General features: G+C 36.8%; 1 protein-coding gene across 1 annotated transcript; it reads left to right on the top strand.

The window, feature by feature from the left end:
• The first annotated feature begins 1,471 nt into the window (after positions 1-1,471).
• LOC107194959 (doublesex- and mab-3-related transcription factor 1Y-like) lies at positions 1,472-19,323 on the top strand. The gene is made up of 3 exons (XM_015584676.1): positions 1,472-2,687; positions 14,678-15,234; positions 19,020-19,323. The coding sequence occupies exons 2-3, from the start codon at positions 14,956-14,958 to the stop codon at positions 19,248-19,250; spliced, it is 510 nt and encodes a 169-aa protein (XP_015440162.1). The 5' UTR covers positions 1,472-2,687; positions 14,678-14,955; the 3' UTR covers positions 19,251-19,323.
• Positions 19,324-19,802: the final 479 nt, after the last annotated feature.

Here is a 19,802-nt window from a genome sequence, read left to right as displayed (position 1 = left end):
TCTGTTAATTTCTTGGAAGTAGTCAGTTCTTTGTATATGTATTAGTTGTGCAGTTGCTATTCATTAAAAAATTGAAACTTATAAAAAATATAAATTTGAATGATTTAAATATGTAGGCAATTATGTGTAACCGTTTATTTTGAATTGTTTTAAAGAAATGCAATTTTACAATAGTGGGTCGCTATTTATAAATTTGAAAAAATGACAATATAGTCCTATTGGTCTTCATTAGGGACAAATTTTTTAAAATATGGACATTTCAAAATTGAAGCTTCTGAAGCCACTTTGATCCTTTATCCTTAAATCGGCCAAGAATTCTGTAACACTATATGTTTGACGATTTTGAAACAATTTTCTCTACCACCAACGTCGTTTATGTTTTTTCTTTTGCGTTAACAGATGAATAACCATAAAACCAGCACAAGCTAACACCTGTTCTTGTGTACTCATAATTTTTTATAAATTTAAATTAATCTTATCAACACTTGTTTTTAAATTTTGAGTTTCCATGTATAACAAGTGCACAACGAATACAGACAAGAAACTGATTATACCCAAGAAACTGACAGCTTGGCGCAACACAATATTTACAAGTGTTCTGGAACTGTTCGCAAACTGTATGCAAACTGTGCGCAAACTTTTTACGAGCAATGTTCATGAAAAGATTGACTAGTAGTTGGAAAAAGTTCGCGAACTGTTTGCGAGCACTGTTTGTGAACAGTGTTCGTGAACTGTTCGCTGATATTGCCATTATTATTTGGTTGGCTGCCTGTTGACTGTACACGTTTTTGACGAACGTAAACGAGCGCACACAATTTCCGGTTGTTCACATGGCACAGCACGTCTACATTACCCTATATGTATATTTAGCTAAGCTAATTTTATGTTTCCTCCGACAGCAGCGAACGTCTACGTTAATCTACCGCAGAATCTGTTGCGCGGGAAAACGGGGGCTACAAATAACACTAATATCAAATTATAATTCCTAATTATATTCAAATTGCTAAAAGCCTCGATTCAGCGATTCGCCAATTTATACTATTCTCGGGTGTTCGTTCCACGATAAAAATCAACGAAAGCTGTTCTCGAGATCCGGTTGCAATTCACGTCAGTGATGATGCAGGCAATCATCGCGACCGACCGATAAATGGTGCCCATGGAGGTGCGATAGTTCACGCACGGACAAGGTTCTCAATGACAACGTTGTGCATCGTCCACGTAGGTAAGTAGTAGTAGACTCTGTACGACAACGGCGGTGGTGGTGGCGGTCGGATGGATTCAATCGTAAAACCTCGACGTCCGTCTAAACTCGCGTGCCACCTCCACCCGTCCAACCACCACTCTTCGACGAAAAACCCCTCACCCTCCCGACGCCTGCATGCTCAACGTGTCTCCTCCCCGCGACAGGGACGTGCCCCCACCCAGTCAGTGCCCGCAGGCCACCATGCAACTCTTCGGTGTGCCGCTGCTACCAGCACTCTTAGTGAGTTACGGACCGCATGCAGGCGTGCGTCGAACGAATCTTCGGTGTCGCGCTTTTCCACGTTTCACCGTCTAGATTCTTTTATATCCATCTCCCGCACGACCTCGTTCGGTTATACCTTTGATGAGACTGCTGCTGCGGTAGCAGAGATCTCGACGCTATTTTGTTCACCAAGCTGCAGCACATGTTATCTCTCGTGACCCCTTGCCTTGTCTCGCGCGCGACGAAAGACTTTTTCGGCTGAGAGAGAGGTGGCCAACACGAAGAACGTGCCCGTTAACGTTTTTTCGATAAACGTATTAGTGGAGTCCCAGTGAAATCGATGGAAAATTCTACTGATGGCAAAAGGAGACACACCACGGTTACAAACGTGCGTTGACGATTTTCGATGGATGGAATTGTAGTTCCGTGGTGCAAGAGGGGGAAAACGAAGAGTAGGAGGGGACTAGAGTGACACGTGGGATCCCGACGGGAAGACTGACGGGGGAGAAGAGACAATTGTAGTGCGCGTGTGCGAAAAGTGCACGCCGTGCTCTGCCTCAACCACACGACTGTTATGCTTTTTGCTGGAACTAGATTCGAGATCTTGTTACTTGTGTAGAGTTCTCGACGTCGTCGGTCGGGTTCCAGGCCAATTACGTAGGAGTTCAGTGAGTCCGTGATTTTCACCTCAATCTTGTTCTTTTAACGGTTCGCGATCGACGAGAAACAGAACGGACAGAAGGGATAAATAGTTACGAAGTAATGACCATCAGAGGACTCAAATACGAACTAAAAGAAGAAGAAGGACAGATCGCTTCTTTGAAACGGTGACTGTTAGCAGCGTTTCAACACTCGAGTGAGTTAATTGTGATGTGCACGTGAAGAAAAGAAGCAGGGGACCAATGTAAACACGTTGAATTGTATGCGCGCGCGCCTCCCTGTCGCGCGCAAATTCGACACGAGGTTGCGACTCGTCGCGTGGTACGAACTAATATTATATTCAACTGAGGCGCGCATAACGCGATAATTTCGCGAAAAGAAAACTGTAATCAGACGGACGTGGAAAGCTTCGATATAGTGTAATGGTGTGTTTTCTTGCGAAAATTGTGGTCTAATAACCACGATTAACGGTTACGTGTGGCTCTGGCTGATCATTGGAACGAACTCTACAACTGCATCGACCCATCTGATAAGGAAGAACATCTTGCTCTCCTAGTATTAGGTAAAAACCGCTTGTATATTCTACCTTTTTTTGCTGTTACGGAGCGTCGCGGTTGTGTCGTGTCTCGAAACGGCTACGAACTTCGTGTCAGTTTATTTACCTCCACGCCTTATTGGTCATGTTCTGTATTCAGTTTCCGAGGAGAAGTGTCTACATACTTTTCATATGTAACGCTCGAGTATCATTCGCATCGGTAATGACTTTACTACGAATGATACGCGCATCAGTTACGTCTTGTTTTATTGGAAGGTTCGGATATTCGAATAGAAGTCGAATGGTATCATTGAACAATGAGGAATCGATTGTTCGAGTGATTCTTTTACGATGCATTCTTGCACCTTCCAGCATTTCAAAGATTTATGGTAGTTATTTTGCCATGACGGTAATAGTAAATGTTTACAACTTTTTGGTGCAGCTTTTTACGTAACGATAATGTTTGCATCAAAATCGTTTTTTGTTTTTTACGATTGCTATAAATATATTCATATTCGTGCAGAAGAATACTTGCGCTATTTCATACATGTACATATTTTACTTGTGAATAGATTTCGACATCTTTGTCTCTATCATATGATTCGAATGAACTATCGCGAGAACGTTCGTGATAATAGACACGTGTATAATTAGTTCACGCGAATATTAGTCGCATGTATGAATTTTTCATTGTCCCATTCACGGTCATCAAATACGCGTGCGTATGAAAATGTATCGTGTTAACTGCATCGTCGCAACAGCTTTTTACATTGTCGCAATATCACGGTTCCAAGAATAAAAGACGTATTCCATTCGCTTTAGTAATCGGTAATCAGTACTCTAATGACTATAATTAGGAATTGTTAGAATATTTTCAAAATAATTATTCAAATAAAAATTATCTTACTTGATTCGATTTTTTTTTAGACGATTCTCTTTGAACTAATTCTTATTACGCTGTATTTGAATGAATGTCTAATTTCGAATTTGTCGTCTAACAAAACAATGTTTATTCTGAATCATAAACAGACGATGAATTGGAAGTTCTAATTTTATGGTACCTTGAAATGAAACAATTCGGGAGACATTGAATCCTTGGTAGAAGTAATGTGCAATAAACACTTGAAAAGAAGCTTATTATAGTATGAACATTTTAGACTATAAAGTATCAAGATATCTTCAAGATTTGTTAAATCTATTTGACAATTATTAAAATATAATATAATGTTGTTATCATCGACTCCTACATGTATGTATAATGGATGGTGTGGAATGGTAGCATCCCCACAATGTGGTTCTTTTAGACATTTTGTAATGCCGAATGTGTTGCTAGAGAAAATGTTACTACATTGTAACACAATCATAATTCTTATATAGTATTTTATATCTCGGATGTACATGTGTAAAATTTATTTTTTATCCAGACATAAAATAAAATTTCTTTTTCAAGTTATTTTTAAGATAAAAGCAATAGAATGATTTAACACCTTAAGCGACATCAGGTAAAAAAAATTATGTTTTGACCACTGCATAAAAAAAGCCGTATCTGAATGAAGAACACAGTATCCAAACTAATCCAGGGGCACATTAGGACAGAATGTATTGTATTCATCTAGATACAAATAGCGCTTAACGTGTTAAACGATCCATTATTTTTTAGAATTTTTGCTCAAGTCTGTTAAAACCGTGGGTCTTATCAATTCACCCACAAAAAGAGTATAATTTATTAGCTGACATGTAGACCTTCGGCGCAACCAACTAAATCAGGCATACATATATAGAATCTAAGTAGATCAGTTATTGCTGTTACGAAATTAAAACTTTCCAGCTTCCCACACCAGTCTAATAGCTCCCGGCTACTCGGTCTGGGTTAAGTTTTAACCCTTTCAATGTTATGAGCGTGTATACACGTTCCATGAATAATAGTAGTGCCATCAACAGTAGAGTATTCCGCGCACACGCGACTCATTCGTCAAAAGTATTACAGCACCGAAAGTGTTAATGAACGGAAGAATTTAAATGAACAAATATCATTAAAGGAGAATTTAAATGAACAAATATCGTTGCATTAAGAAGTTGCATGGCTTCCTTCGGTTCCCGTCGCTTAAACTCTTACTCAACGCCAATGAAAGCGTGCAACAAAAAGAAAAATCTCGATTGACCACGGTCGTGTCGTCGAAACACGAGAACTTGCCGAACCGATCATCGACGGGCGTGCAACGTTATTTCTTGTCGGCGAGCACGATCTCCAATAAAGAGTTCGGTCTTCACGGTGAAGACTCGCCGCTGAAAAAAAGAATTAAAACGTGGCCCGGGAAGGCCTTCGACTCGCGTTTCGCTCGAAATTGCTCGATACGGTCTGATGTTGCAGAAAGAAAGGAGGGGGAGGGATGGACGAGGAGGAGGAGGCAGCAGCGAGCAGTGTCGATAAAAAGACAACTTCGTTGCCGGTTTGCGTGCAATTAGGCGAGATCGGTTTAGCGTTGCTTAGGTGTAGTATGACGTATCGAACCGCGAGATAACGATACGCGTGGTCGCTATTCCCGGGGGAGGTTTTCGTTTTACGAGGCGGAGAGTGTATTAAAATACAAGAGATACATTGTTGTGGCGATGAAGATACAGTTCACTCCGTGGGCCTTGGTCGACCGTGAGAAAGGTTGCTTTCTTTCGTCCGGATAGATGCGGATTAAAGCCTTTTATATTTTCAAGGTATCTTCGCGAAATAAGAATTTTTCGGAATTAACATTTTTGACATCGCGTTCGAAGGTTTTGGAAATTGTACGTTTCGTATAACCAATGCTATTTTATGCGAACCAACCGGAAGTTTCTTTTTCTTTATTATCATTTCTCTCTTTGTACTTGTCTGTTACGTTTCGAATGACGATTACGATGCATTGCATGTGGAATGCACGAGAAGTTTGTTCGAAGTATGTATGGTGATTATAAAAACGAACGAAAAAAGAATGTGAGTCGGAACAGCTGCGATAAAATCGAATCCTTGCGATTCAATATTCGATCGTCATTTCACGAAGTTTAAAAATTAATTCATCATTAAGTACTTAGAAGGTAACTTCATCTATGTTTGCGAAATGAACGGATACGTTTATTTAATGAAGCAAAGAAATTCATTTTTAAATGATTTGTGAACTAATCAGGATCTACTTTTCATACACTTGGCAGTTTGTTTGAGTTTAAGACTATTTTTAACAAGTTTATCATTGAATCGAAAGTAATTTTTGTAATTTTATGTTAAGAATGATGGTTACATTTATTCAGAACTTCTTTCTGTACTTTTTGAAAACACAAGTAAATGTTTGTAAAAAATAGAAATATCCCTGTGTTATTTTTATTGCTAAAACGTCTATCCAGAATCATGTTCCAGGCGCGAATGTCTGCATAACTTTTGAACGAGAAACATTTTAAATGTAGGTGTAATTTACATTATGCTGTACAAAAATTAAATGATTTCAAGTGATTATTCAAGTGATAACTGTTGAATTTACATTTGACCTGATAGTCGCGACATGTATTCACATGAGGCTCTAGACTCTAGAATCTTCAATATATGTATAAGGTAGCACGCGTTTGTTAAAATTAAGAAATCGTGCAGTCTGAATGTAATTTTGCAATGTTTAATATGCAAGCAGGCTTTGACATTTATGTATACGAGATGCAAGTAGTTATCGATCCATACATCGCACAACTCGTGCCCGTGACTAGCATGTGTTTTGTTACTTTGTTCAATGCGCGATAAGATATCGTGCATCAGCTTTTTTTAAGCGCGATTCCGCCGACGATAAGAATTTTTATAATGCATATTATTCATGACTAGGGGTCATAGTCGAGAAAAAATACTACTCGTGAATAATTGAAGTACATACACTGTAAAATTAAACTGTGCACTTACGTAACAAAAACTTGGATACGCATTTATTCTTGCATTTGCATCAAAGTTGAACATTAGACAAGCAATTTTTTTATGTGTATACCAGTGCAACTGATAGTCATTCATGAATGAGGAGTAATTTTTTATTCGAATAAAAGGCTGTATACGTTTGTGCATAAGTAACATGTCATGGACTCATTTACGTATTAATGATTACCAAGCTGGAAGTGCGGAATACAATTTTTCCTGATGTTTGCAAATAATGGTTCCAATTTAATTCTTTGTTAAAAAAAGAATTTACATAGTGCGGATTTGCATGCTGATACATATTATTCTAGTGAAATAATACATTCAATGTGATATTGTTACCTGTTTAACATATTAGATTCAAATATTACACATATCACATAATTGAATACAAGAATTACTTTAAGTCATATGTAGATATAATAATAATGGCAAAAAATGAAAGGCTATAAACAAACAAAACATTTGTATTCTTTACTCCTTATTATTTTTCTAAATTTGCAATCATTTATATTGCTTTTAATGAATTTTTTTTAATGACACAGAAACTGATTCTAATGCTAATCGATCGTGTGTTCCAAGACTTTAAGACCTACAGAATTTTATAGGAAATCCACTATCTCCCGATAACACTAGTTTTAGTTTACGTGGAGAAACATGCAATCGCGATAAATTCTATGATCTTCTGCATTCAAGTTGCTACACCCTGAAATTTAAAAAAAACTAAGAAACTATTCGTTTTCGCTACTTTTATATGTAAAAGGGAGTTCGTAGTTTAAACGTTAGTTACACATTTTATCTATTTAAATGAAGCTAATAATTCTTATGCCCCTATTAATATTTTTCAAGTTTACTTCTTTCAATACAATTTTTTGTAAAATTTTATTTTCTGTAATAATTTATGAAGCGATGTTAAATTGTTACTACTATTTCTTTAGAAGTTATCAAATTTCTCTGCGACGTAAGAGAAATGATTTGCATCCAGCAAACTAAAAATCTTGGTGGTTTAATAATGTGATAATAATGACCTTAACAACAGCATAGTTAGTTCGAACGTACATTTATAACAATCGTTCATCAGAATTTGATATTAGAGTCCCTTTAAAAAGTATGTTTAAAAGTTATAATAAAGAGTTTACTGAAAACAGTATTCCTTGCTTACCAAAACAGAATTTACAGAAACAATATAAACTTCTTATATTTTAATTATAGATTAATCCTAGGAAGACTTTAAGCCGTCATGTCAAGGATTAAAGGGGAAGTTAGTTGATCTCATCCTATGTTTTTATTCTTCTCTGGAAGAAGTCCCTAAAAAACAAGTATTTTATAAGTAACCAATTTGTGATGATTTTTGATAGTGTTGTATTTTTGTCTCTACTTCATTAGTGATAAAAACGTCTTTATCGTACTATTGATCATTTTCAATTCACTATGAATATTTCTTTTCAGTTTTTGTATAGATATTAACAGTATTCAAAAACGGATCATATTCTTCCATACTTATTTTTGTTGGCATTGTTTTGTCTGTAACTATTGTTCCTTGTTGATTTCTATTTTTAGTAACATTCATATTAAACCACTTCTTAAGATTCTTATAGACGATACGATTCGTCGTACGATAAAATGTACAGAGAGTTGGACAGACAGTTAGGACGACAGATTTTTAGCATGTCGTATTGTCTACGAGTCATACGTCCGCGTTACAAACGTTGCAATTTGCCGTTTAGACGGTTGATGTGACCTAGGTTGTACAATTAGTTGTACCGCAGATCGTATCGTCTAAGGGGAGTTTCAAACATCAGTCTTTAATAATATGAGAAAATATGGGCAACAACGAATAATATTTTTAAAACATTTTACGTAGATAAAATAGCATATTTTTAAAATTTTCTATCTGCTGAGCTCGTTGAGGTCCATTCGTAATCTTTCTAGGGATAAGAAATAATATTAGTTTTTGATTCAAATTGTAACATGAATGTTATTTTTTTATATGATACATAAAAATTGAATTATTTTGTGCAGTATATTAATGTCCGAGTCGCTTCGTCCAACTTCACCTGAGAATAGTCAAACAATACCACTAATTTCATATGTATGTATGGTGTATAATAATTTATTATCATTAAACTGTGGAGGCTTATGCATGTTCACGTTTCTATAGGCTGTTTCATTATAACTACGATCATAGAAAAATTTATTTCATCAGTTGAGCAATTTATTAAGTTAGAACGAAATTAAAAATTTTCCTAATTTTTATTGATATAATTATCCGATGACATTCTAACCACCAATCTCACTGCAAATGCATATAATTCTCGGTCACATTATTTTTAAAATTGAAATACCGCCAGATAGTAATCTAACAATACGATTAAGCGCTCTATATTTCAAATAAAATTGTATGAAATTTATAAACATATATAAAATTGCATATCGGTTACAATCTGTTACAGTTTACGGATACATGCCACTAAATGTACACTGATGCTGCAGCTTCTGTTTTTCCTGTACAGTGAAAAATGGAAAAACCGAACTGAAATCAGAAGATGTTTTATCTGTATTCACATCGAGGATTGAAGGGCTCGAATGACCGTACTCATTATCTAGGAGATCTCAGATTGCAACCGTAGATTCTTTCGAACGCCCTGCGGTCTATTCTGCTTTCAATAATACTTTGTCTGTCCTTAAAAAGTTACCACTAATTTAATTTCCTATCGAATTCTCCTAAATTACTGTCTCCTCTTCCACTAACTGGCCATAAGGTCCGCTAACAGGTTGTTCATTATGCATAACTTTGTTTGCCCGACCACGTGACTCATCCGTTTTTCGGAGTTCACAGTCCCGAAATCGATTATCCTTCGATTAGTCTAGACTTTAGAGGAACCCATTCGAAACGTGCGTTTAGGTCGATTGTCCATGAATAACTTATTTGAGCGAGTTACCGTATTCTCCGCGTGTATTCGGAAACTCGGTTTTCACTGTCTATTGGCTATCGATTGCGCTAAAAAGTGTTAAACATGAAACTTTTTTCCTAGGGGTTTACCTCTCCCGTTTCTTGTGTACGAAAGTTTGGGAACCGTAAACGTAATAACAGTTTAATATTTCTAATTATTACCTACGTACGAGTTCCATCTTTATTTCAGCTGTTGAATTTCAGTGGAAGAATAGAAGCTCTAGCAAACGAAACTAATAGTTCGTCATTTTTGTTTTGCTTTCATTGGCATTTATGAGGAATTGCGCATTATTAATTACATAAATATGGATTCTCACTATCTGTTGAAATGGCTGGTTGCTATACATTGTCAAAATATTCTTCAACGGTTTTAATATTTCTGTGTTTGGTAATACAGGATATTTTAATAACAACTAAATGTCACCTTTAAGTTATAAAGAACACTTAATAAACAATGTGTACTAAATAATTTCAAGATTATTACAATAAAGCAATACAGAAATTGAATTAACAGATTTTGCACGCGGTACTTCTCCAAAAACTTTGTTTGAACCATTGAAGAAGTTTAAGGTTCTAATTATTTATTAACAAACGACAAATAAAATTATTGCCGATTTTATAGACTTTGCAGCAAAAATGTCAAACTTCACCAGCACGGTTGGTAGGTCACTTCATTAGCATGAAATGTACAGTTTACCATTGCATTATTTATGTTTTGTTTTACCATGTAGTTCTGTCAAAGATTGGAATCTTAGTCTGCTACGGCTGACTTGAAAAATAAATGAAGCTGCCGTTATCATTAGACATGAACTTGTTGGTTGATGTGTGACAACGACGCCATTGGTAATACAAAATGTATGTAGCTATATAGATGCTGAACGTAAATTAGAAAATTTAAATATTACTAAGAATTTCGTTTTATTATAGTATGCTTCCGATAACTTTATTACTTCAGATGTGAATTTTTTGCTTGGAGGATTCAATCAACCTTGGTGGCAAAGTTTGTCGATTTCGCTACACAAGGAATGTAAAATATTCTTTGCATACGTGAGAAATTTTTTGTCGGAAAAGTCTAGTTCTCTGTATTAAATACAATAATGTTATACTCTTACTGCTACTGTTAATACTCTTACTGCTTACTCATTTATAAAGAACCTTCTGAAGAAGATGGCCCAATTGTTGTAGTGTAGGACAAGTTTTGTACATATAGGCTCCTCTCGATTATCGTCTGGCTTATTCTACACGATTATTGTTCAGGCGTTATCCCCACCATTGGGGGGGGGGGCGTGGAACCCGTTAAGCGCACACATTGTTGCCTCTCCGTTTTTGTTACCGAGGCTAGGGCTTCGGGCAAAAAAAACGAATTCACGAGGGTCTGAAGCATTTCGTCCTATACGACTATAATCCCGGCGCGGATCCGAGTTCGGGACAATAATCGAGAAGAGTCTGTATAATGGATAAAAAAAGTATTTACATGCATTCCCTTACTAAAAGGAATTTTATGGATGCCTAAATTATGTTATAAAAGTTACTACGTGTTACCATACTGAACTTTAACTGTAGGGTAAACTCAGGAGAGACGCCACCCTTTTTGGTTGAGAGCCAATAATTTTTTTGGTTTTGTACTAATTAATACGATTTTTTTTATTACAATAGCACATTCATATACTACGAAAAAATACGAAATAATTACTCATGTTATGGGAGAGATGTTACATGTCCAAAAAATATATTACATCAAAGACACTGTGTTTACTAATTAATAAGAAACCATATTAACCAATAAAATAACTCTTATGTCTCTTACGCTTGTAAAACGCATAAATGTCTCATATATACAAAATTCTGACGAAATTTTTTGCAGTTTTTCTTTTAATGTTTCCTGGATGCTATATACGATGCGTGCAGGGACAGCCGAGCAGGCACTAACTTTTTGTTTTAGTCGCACAAGTGGGGTTATAAAAAGACGTAACATATATATATCTAGATTCCAATTTCATTGTACTTAAGTATTGTAGTTGCATCAGTTTCCACCTTTTTACTCGTTCTGCTTTCTTTCACAGCCTTTGTGCAAGTAAATAAATATTGGAAAAGGATCAGGATCATTTTAATTACACACGAAAATAGTAAGTTGAAAGTAATGATGATTTCGAATATTGTATACACGAGTGCCTTATTCACGATAGATCAATATGATCCATTGATTAATAGTTTCGCTAAAATAGAAAGTACATGTGTCTATAAGTTGAAAAATTCACATTTCTAATAAATGTTTATAATAATATAAGTATATTCAATGAATATGGAAGATGTGATGTATTATAAAATTCTTCTCTTCGGCCGAGAAACTGGTTAATAAATTGTATTAAACAGAATTCCTAAGTTTAAGAGTAAATTTTTACTACTTTTTGTAAACAAGTTAAAATAAAACGTGTAATTCGAGTGCAGTAATCTCTCCAAGACGTTCCACAAGTATCGACGTGTCGTTCTCGTTGGTCATAAATGGAGGTCTGGGTCCATAATTATTCACGGCTGGCTGGGTGCTTCGGTCGAACTAGTCAATGAGGAGACCGAGCAAAATTATCGAGATTGGCTGCAGTGCGTTAGACAACAGCAACCGGTTCGGTGCCAACAACAGGCAACAATGTCATTCTGAAACAGATATCCTATTAGCATAGATTAAACATTTCCTATTTTTACTATATGTTCACGAAAATATTGTCGATTCATTCACAGAATTTAGAAATGAGATTAATTCTATGACAAGAACAACCTATCTCCACTTTTGTCTTTTACATATAACGTAGTGTTACACTAAATAAATCGATATTCTGGCAATATTGCTATTACGATAATTGCATAGACGATATCGTCGAGATAATAGATGACATCATATAAATAAATAAATATTATACTAAGAACCACGAGTCCATTTACCTCCAGTATTATGCAATTTTCCAACATTATGTATATAAGTTATGATTTCAGTAATTGTTTAGAAAAAAGTAAATACTCACATTTTGTGTAGTTTTTATGTGAAAAGTTGTTTTACATAAATGTTGCCTCGAGTTTCAGGTTCCTAGTAGCATATCTAAATGACAGTCAGAAAATTTCCCGTTCTTTTTTCTCTTTCTAAGTTGTGTCAGCATTTACTTAAATGATATGTATAAGGGACAGGCCGGATTAAGACTTTCTGTGGCCCAGGGCTATCAGATTTTGGAGGGCCCCTGGTTGAAAAGTGAGGGGGGTGAGGCTGTAATACAGCACAACAAAATACATAAATCTTCGAAAAATGAAATTTATTTTAAATAAAATTAAATATCATTTAATCATAATGAAATAGAAGTTTTAGAGCTGGGTTCCCTAGAACTTGAGGCCCGCGGCTACTGCTCCTCCTAGACCCCCCTTGATCCGGTGCTGATAAGGGAATAACCGGGACTGTCGATGGGTGGTTTGGTGGATCGGAAGGGATTAAATAACTTTAGCACGAAATAAGGTTGAACTGCTTAATATGACCTGTCTTGCTCTGAGGCTGAATACGGGCTGCCCCTTTAGATTGAAGGTGGCTTATTGTCAGTCTCCGGTTCGTCACCTCTTGAGATTTTCCGTCAGGGATCGTTCGGTGTTACGATCTCTCTGTCAACGGATCCGATAACCAACTCGGAATCGAACCAAGTCGATACCCCAAACATCCCAAGGTGGTTTCACCGAATCGCCCTTCGACGAATCCGCCTTACTAAACAAAAATGGCTTATAATGATAAGGTTAAGTCAATCTAAGTTACGTTTCTGATAAACAGTGAGTCGTGTAGTATGAAACACACTGATAGACATCATTGTTTATTGTTTCAGGATAATGATTGCAAGAATGGAAGGAGTAGTACGTATTTGGCACATTTCGATTTTTATTAAATGTTTAATTTGAATATTAAGCGTCCTGCAAATACCCTACTATTAGTCAAACACGTCAATAGAACTATTCGAACAAGCACCCAATTATCAATAGTCGATGGTATTTATCGTCTTGTTTCGCGTTTCACTCGATAAGATCATAACCGGATGTGGCCTCGCAGGTCACTAATTGAATGGCTCCGGTGTAGATCTAATGCAATCCGACGACGGCGATGTGATGAATGAATTTCATATACTGATATCGCGGGGTGGATTCATCCTGATTACATACACTGATTAAGTGATCGCATAGCATTTTCAATATGGAAGTTCCGTTGGAGTTCAGCCACATGTTGGGATTTAATTGTACAATTTGTCTTCAAACGTTAAAATTTCACCGTCATCGCATTGACTTTCCTTTTTAAATACATATTTAAATTAACGAAATTAAAAAGTACAATACATTATTGTTCCAGAATTAACAAATTTCACTAGAAGAGTAACTTTTTTATGTTGATGTGTATTCGCTTAACCTCGTTGGCAGGAAAGGGATTATGAGAATAATTGAAGAGAATTGTTAATGAAATTGTTCTTGTAACATGTACACATAATGTTTTCATTCCCTTTTTACTATTTGTAAAATTTGGAAATTCTACAAAATCGAGATATTGTTTGATACTTCGTATTTTAGATGATATTTTTCGTATGTAACAATAGAAAGATTTTGTATTAACTTATATAGATATAATTTACGCAATGTACCTTATTATGTTATTAGTGAAGCTAGTCATACAACATTTATGCACAAAATAGAATGAAATGATTTTGTATTAACTTATATAGATATAATTTACGCAATGTACCTTATTATGTTATTAGTGAAGCGTCATACAACATTTATGCACAAAATAGAATGAAGTTAAGCCTATCTTACTATGATGTTAACTAACATTCATCAAAAATGGACTTACACCAGTAATGCTTTTAAGGGCTCAATTCTTAAGAGTGCTATATCTTTTTTCTCAGTGTTGTAAATCGTGTAACATGACGTAAACGATCCTACATATAGTCGGTATCTAACAGATGTAACAAATACTTACATCGCAATGTCTTATTTCTTTCATTATTATGTCTAAAAAATTGATCCTTTTATAATTATCGCTGATCTAAAATTTTGTAAAAATACTTCAATTAGTAGACTATAACTTCCTCTTGGTTTTGCACTCACATATATTCTTACACAATTATTCTTGTGTTTCAGAAGGAAAAATCGGAATTCGATAGTCGACGGCGTCGAAGATCTGGTTTCGCTTCAAGAAGTATATGTTAGAAGAATAAAGACAACTTCCCTAAGACGTCTTCACTGAGACACCTTTCTTAAATTTCTCAAATTTCATTTAACTTCAGACCTAGTGAGGATGAAAAAGCTCTAAGTCAGAGCTGTTCGCGGTCTGTAAAAAAAGAAAAGACGCACGGAATTGACACCTTCTTAAATTTTTTCGTGGAAATATATTTGTCAAGATTATACTTGAAGGAAATATGGACAAAGGGGAGGATTCCCTTCCCAGCCGAATGGAGACGAATGCGTCCTCGTCCTCCAATTCAGCTCTTAGCCCGCGGACGCCACCAAATTGCGCTCGATGCCGCAATCACCGACTGAAAATTGCCCTGAAGGGCCACAAAAGGTACTGCAAGTACCGTTACTGCAACTGCGAAAGATGTAAACTCACAGCGGAACGACAACGGGTGATGGCGAGCCAGACAGCATTAAGAAGAGCCCAGGCGCAAGACGAGGTCAAAGTCAGAGCAGCGGAGGAGGTTAGTCCTTCCTTGTTCCGTAGGGCTGCTTCTCACAGACCCTGCAATGTTGCGCGACTGCAAGGTGGTTTAACGCGATCATTTTAAGTGGGGATTTGTAAAACAATAGAACCACATAATCGTTCTGTAGTGTTTCAATATTTGCAGTCTCGACACTTTCAAATAAACCTGGTCAATCGAAAGACAGTGAAAGAATAAGAAAGGACAAATTTCATTTTAAAGCAACTCGCGTGACATTTCCAATGAGATCGATAAATGGAACGGCACAATTGTATCACAGAGCTTTGATATTTGCAATCTCAATACAGTAATGTCCTGATAAGCGTGAGTCGATTTGCTCACGATAAGTGTGAAGTCATCCCCACCACTGGGGAAGGGGACCGTGGAACCAGTCAAGCGTATAATTTTTTGCCCAGCGCGCCGCGACGGCTTCCCTTTCACGAGCCAATGGCTGAACGAGGGGAACTAATGCAACGATGAAACTTTTTGTTTTTGGTTCTTTGTTAACGAAACTTTTACGAACATAATCGTGAGATTTTTCTGATTAAAAGGATACCAACCACGATATAATTTGGATCATATTTACTTATGATTTATCATAAGCGCTAATAAACGAATATGAATTGTTAACACTTTCTACATGAGTAAATATGATTCAAATTATGTCGTATTTGGTATCATTTTAATCAAAAAGATCTCACCGTCGAAAAAAAGTCTCTTTCTTCTCATCGACTGGCACGACGGACTCGACGGACAGAGCGGGGAAATGTATATGCATATGTACGACGCTTCGTCGAAGTAATTAAGTGTCAGCGAATGCTTAGAGAGCTGTCGACGTTACAGTGGTAGCTGGATCACCTCAAGTCACACATATTTTTATTATTGGCCGAAACGGTACACACACACACACACACAATCTGACTGTATGACGAAGAGAACGAACGAGTCCCATCGAGACCGAGTAAGATAACGCGAACCGCAGCGATTACAATGTAACCATTGGCCGTTGGGAACGTCGCAGGCGGGCTCACGAAGTCGAATCGAGTGGAAAGAGATGCTTTCTCTGTCTGTTCTCTACGTCGCTTGTCCTTTTCTATGTCGGAACACTACAAAGGCAAGCTGCCGAGAGTCCAGCTTCGAGGAAAAAACAGAATGATGAGGTGCTGACAAAACTGTCCATGCTCACCGCGAGTGTGACTCTGCGGAACCGAGGCATTCACACTTATCAGGACATTACTGTACTCCCAAACGAACCTGGTCAGTTAAAAGTAAGCGAACAAAAAAAAATAGAAAAAATTTTATTTTAAAGCGATTATTCTAACGCACCTCTAATAGAGATATGGAGAATGAGGATTTTCAAATACTTGATTGTTTATTTCAATAATTGCATGTACCTGTGCTTGGATTTTCCGTGGCAATCGAGGTTCTCTAATAATACATGATTATCACGACTGTACCATTGGCAAAAAACCTTAGAACATCGAAGCAACAAGTTCCAAAAGTATCTGGTCTAACCCTAATTGATTAGAAGAAAACAAAAATGTTTCCCTTTTACATGTAGTGGAAAAGGGGGACTGTATAGCAATATTAATCCGGGTGCTTAACAATTTCACATAACGCGATTCACTGCATATATGAAAAGATTGAACGAAGCTGATTAAATGAAGAGAAGAAGCTTCCTTTGTTTAAGGGGTCATGTATATTTGTCAACTTCAAAACAACATTTTTTTTTTAAACGTATGCTTAGAAATATTTTAAGCTCAAAGCAAACTTGAAATTCAATTTATTGACGCTGTAACAGCCATTTGAATGAAAAAGAGTCATGCCGCTCCACAAATCGAGTCAGAAATTATTAATAAATTATTCATTAACAATTATTTTGTCAATTATGTACGCTAATACTCCAAAGGAGGGTCAGTTTTATGGTGCTTGCATCGCTGATTAAAGGTAAATTATCATATTTTCATTTGATGTAACTTCAACACTTTTCTAAAATTTTAATTTTATTACGAAACAGCATTTTCCAAATGGAGGACATGATAACTGCCTCTCCGTTCATCCGCTCGACGTCATCTTTCACACACACATATTTTAAATGAAATTCTTCATCGGCTCGCAAAGGCTTTTGTAAATAAATTGAACCGTTTTTGAATAATAAAAGAAAATGCACAAGCTTTTTCATGGAAATCAACATTCGTTTTTTCAAAATGTTGTTTATTATCACAATTTTCGTTATTTGCAAAGATTCCCTCCCGCGCCGAAAACTACAGGGTGATTCTCTCGATGCGCAAACTAAAGGTCTTGCTGCTTTAAAGAATCCTTAAAGAACCAGTCACACGCGCTCACACGGCACGGTGGTTTTTTAGAATGGCACGGCCTTTGGTTTTCGCTGCGAGGGAATCACCCTGTATAATCCTAAAAAGTGTAAAAAATGTCGAAAGCTCTGAACTCGGATCATTCATATGAACTGAATCATACCCACCATTTGAGGCAGTTTTACAAAAACCGTTCAACGCCACTACACATAGTTGTAACAATAGTTATTATTCCATTTTTCTACTGTATAAATATGTGGTTTTATAAAGCAAAACAAATGAATCCATTCGATCTAATAGTTTCCCCTCAATCACTCGCAAAACATTGTCCACCGTTTAGTGTCCAGAAACATATATGACCCCTTAACTTGATCCCTTGCTGTACTTTGAAGTGTCTGACACGTGGTCAGAATTTCGGGCCCACCATGAATTTCACGAGTGAGATTCGTGGTATCAATTTCGGCCATATACCTTATTATGGTTGAGATAGCGGCTAATGGGAATAAGGGCTAAAATCTGACCAGTCTCAGCAGTAGGAAACCTTAACACAATATTTTTTAATACTCTCGTCGTTTGTTTTTCTTGTCATAAATTCACTTTTCGAAGATATTTCGAATTGTCTAATTCTAATTCTAGTTTATTCTGCAACAACTTAATAGAAGCGACAGAACATATTTCATAACCCTTAACCGGTAATATACATGTTCTATTCTTTGGAACTAGATCATTTTGCACAAACTTATTTTATGTATGCGAACATTACATAATTTTATTTGATATTGCATTGCAATACTTACAAATACAGTGAAGCTTAATGCATTCAGTGCACGTAATGATCTTGGAAAAAAAAAACAGTTGAACAATGTTTTAAATGCTCGTCACTTTGCTGTCGCGTGAATCTACAATGTAACATGTTTTCAGTTTCAGTTTTTGCATGAACCAAAGGTATCCGTGATAATTATTGTAAATCTAGTTTTTGTTCTTCCTCCAACCATATCCTGTACACAGGAAGCGTGAAGGTGCTGTCGGTCTAATGGTTCAAGGTAGTATCGTGAATCTAAATTGTTACGTCATTCTCTGCAGACGATAGCCGTAGCCATTGTGATTTGCATATTCGTTCATGAACTGTAATTCTATAAATTGAATCGCGCAAATCAGTTACGTACCGCGCGAGAACCGCGTGTTCTTTAGAAATAAATCATCCCGTTAACGAGTGGATCATCGACGGCCGGTAGTCGAAACGTTGATTTGAAATCGGAGATATATATCGTGATTGCCCGCGAAAGAATCACGGTTCGAGCTATGATTATTTCGTATCTCCATGCTCTTAACGCCGGGTTGCCGCGGCATATAATGCATGCTAAATTGCCCGCCGTGTATTTCCTGCACACACCTCGCAGTCGCGATAATTTCAAATAAGCTTCTTATCTCGCCCGGACCCCCCGATCGTAATTGATCTTTTCCTAGCAGGTGGATCCACAGCCATTTGGGGTGGAAGGTGATCGAATTTCCTCGGTTCCCCAACCGGCCAGAAGTCTCGAGGGTAGCTACGATAGCAGCAGCGGCGACTCTACCATTAGCACTCACGGCAGTGTGCACACCGGTCTGGGCGGTGTGATCAGTATTCCTACTTCTAGAAAGCTACCATCATTGCACACTGGATCATCGTCCCATGTATCGCAGGCGCAGACTGGTGAGTGATTGCAAACGTATTTACGTTTTATTCTTATTCACTTTGCGTGCAGAAATTAAAGCTGAATGCGGTGGTCTCTAGACACGCGAAATATCTATGTGACAGTGAGCTCTAACTCTTCTGCAGATCAGTGAAATTATGCAGTGCGGTAAACAAATGCGCAATATTTCTGAAAAATAACGGGATCGACAATGTAGTTATTCAAACACTGATCATATTTCTAAAAATCGTTCATTTTATTCAAAGTATGTCCCTTCAGCATTAATATAACACTTGAACACCCATAACACACGGTAAACAAAATATTGTTATGTGTTACCCGATAGGTAGCACGTATTGTATAATGTTAAAGCGAGAGACTTCGGATTAGCGGCGTCGTTTTGGTAACGACGCCCAAAACAGGGACAAAGTAGAGTCGTGGTACGACCGTAGAACAGAAAAGACGTGTCAAGATAAGTACTCCTCCTCTTCAAATAAATAATTCTTCCTTTTTATGAACATTGTCTTTATTTATCGGAAGTCATGCCGCGGCCACGCAACAATATGTACAGGATGTCAAG

The sequence above is a fragment of the Dufourea novaeangliae genome, unplaced genomic scaffold (genome assembly GCF_001272555.1).
Source record: "Dufourea novaeangliae isolate 0120121106 unplaced genomic scaffold, ASM127255v1 scaffold8, whole genome shotgun sequence".
NCBI classification, from domain to species: Eukaryota; Metazoa; Arthropoda; class Insecta; order Hymenoptera; family Halictidae; genus Dufourea; species Dufourea novaeangliae.
This window is presented reverse-complemented; position numbering and strand designations above follow the sequence as displayed.

Coding starts and splice junctions, on each gene's coding strand:
- LOC107194959 (XM_015584676.1), top strand. CDS start 14,956: ATGGACAAAGGGGAGGATTCCCTTCCCAGCCGAATGGAGACGAATGCG. Junction 15,235..19,019: donor AAGTCAGAGCAGCGGAGGAG/GTTAGTCCTTCC, acceptor TTTTCCTAGCAG/GTGGATCCACAGCCATTTGG.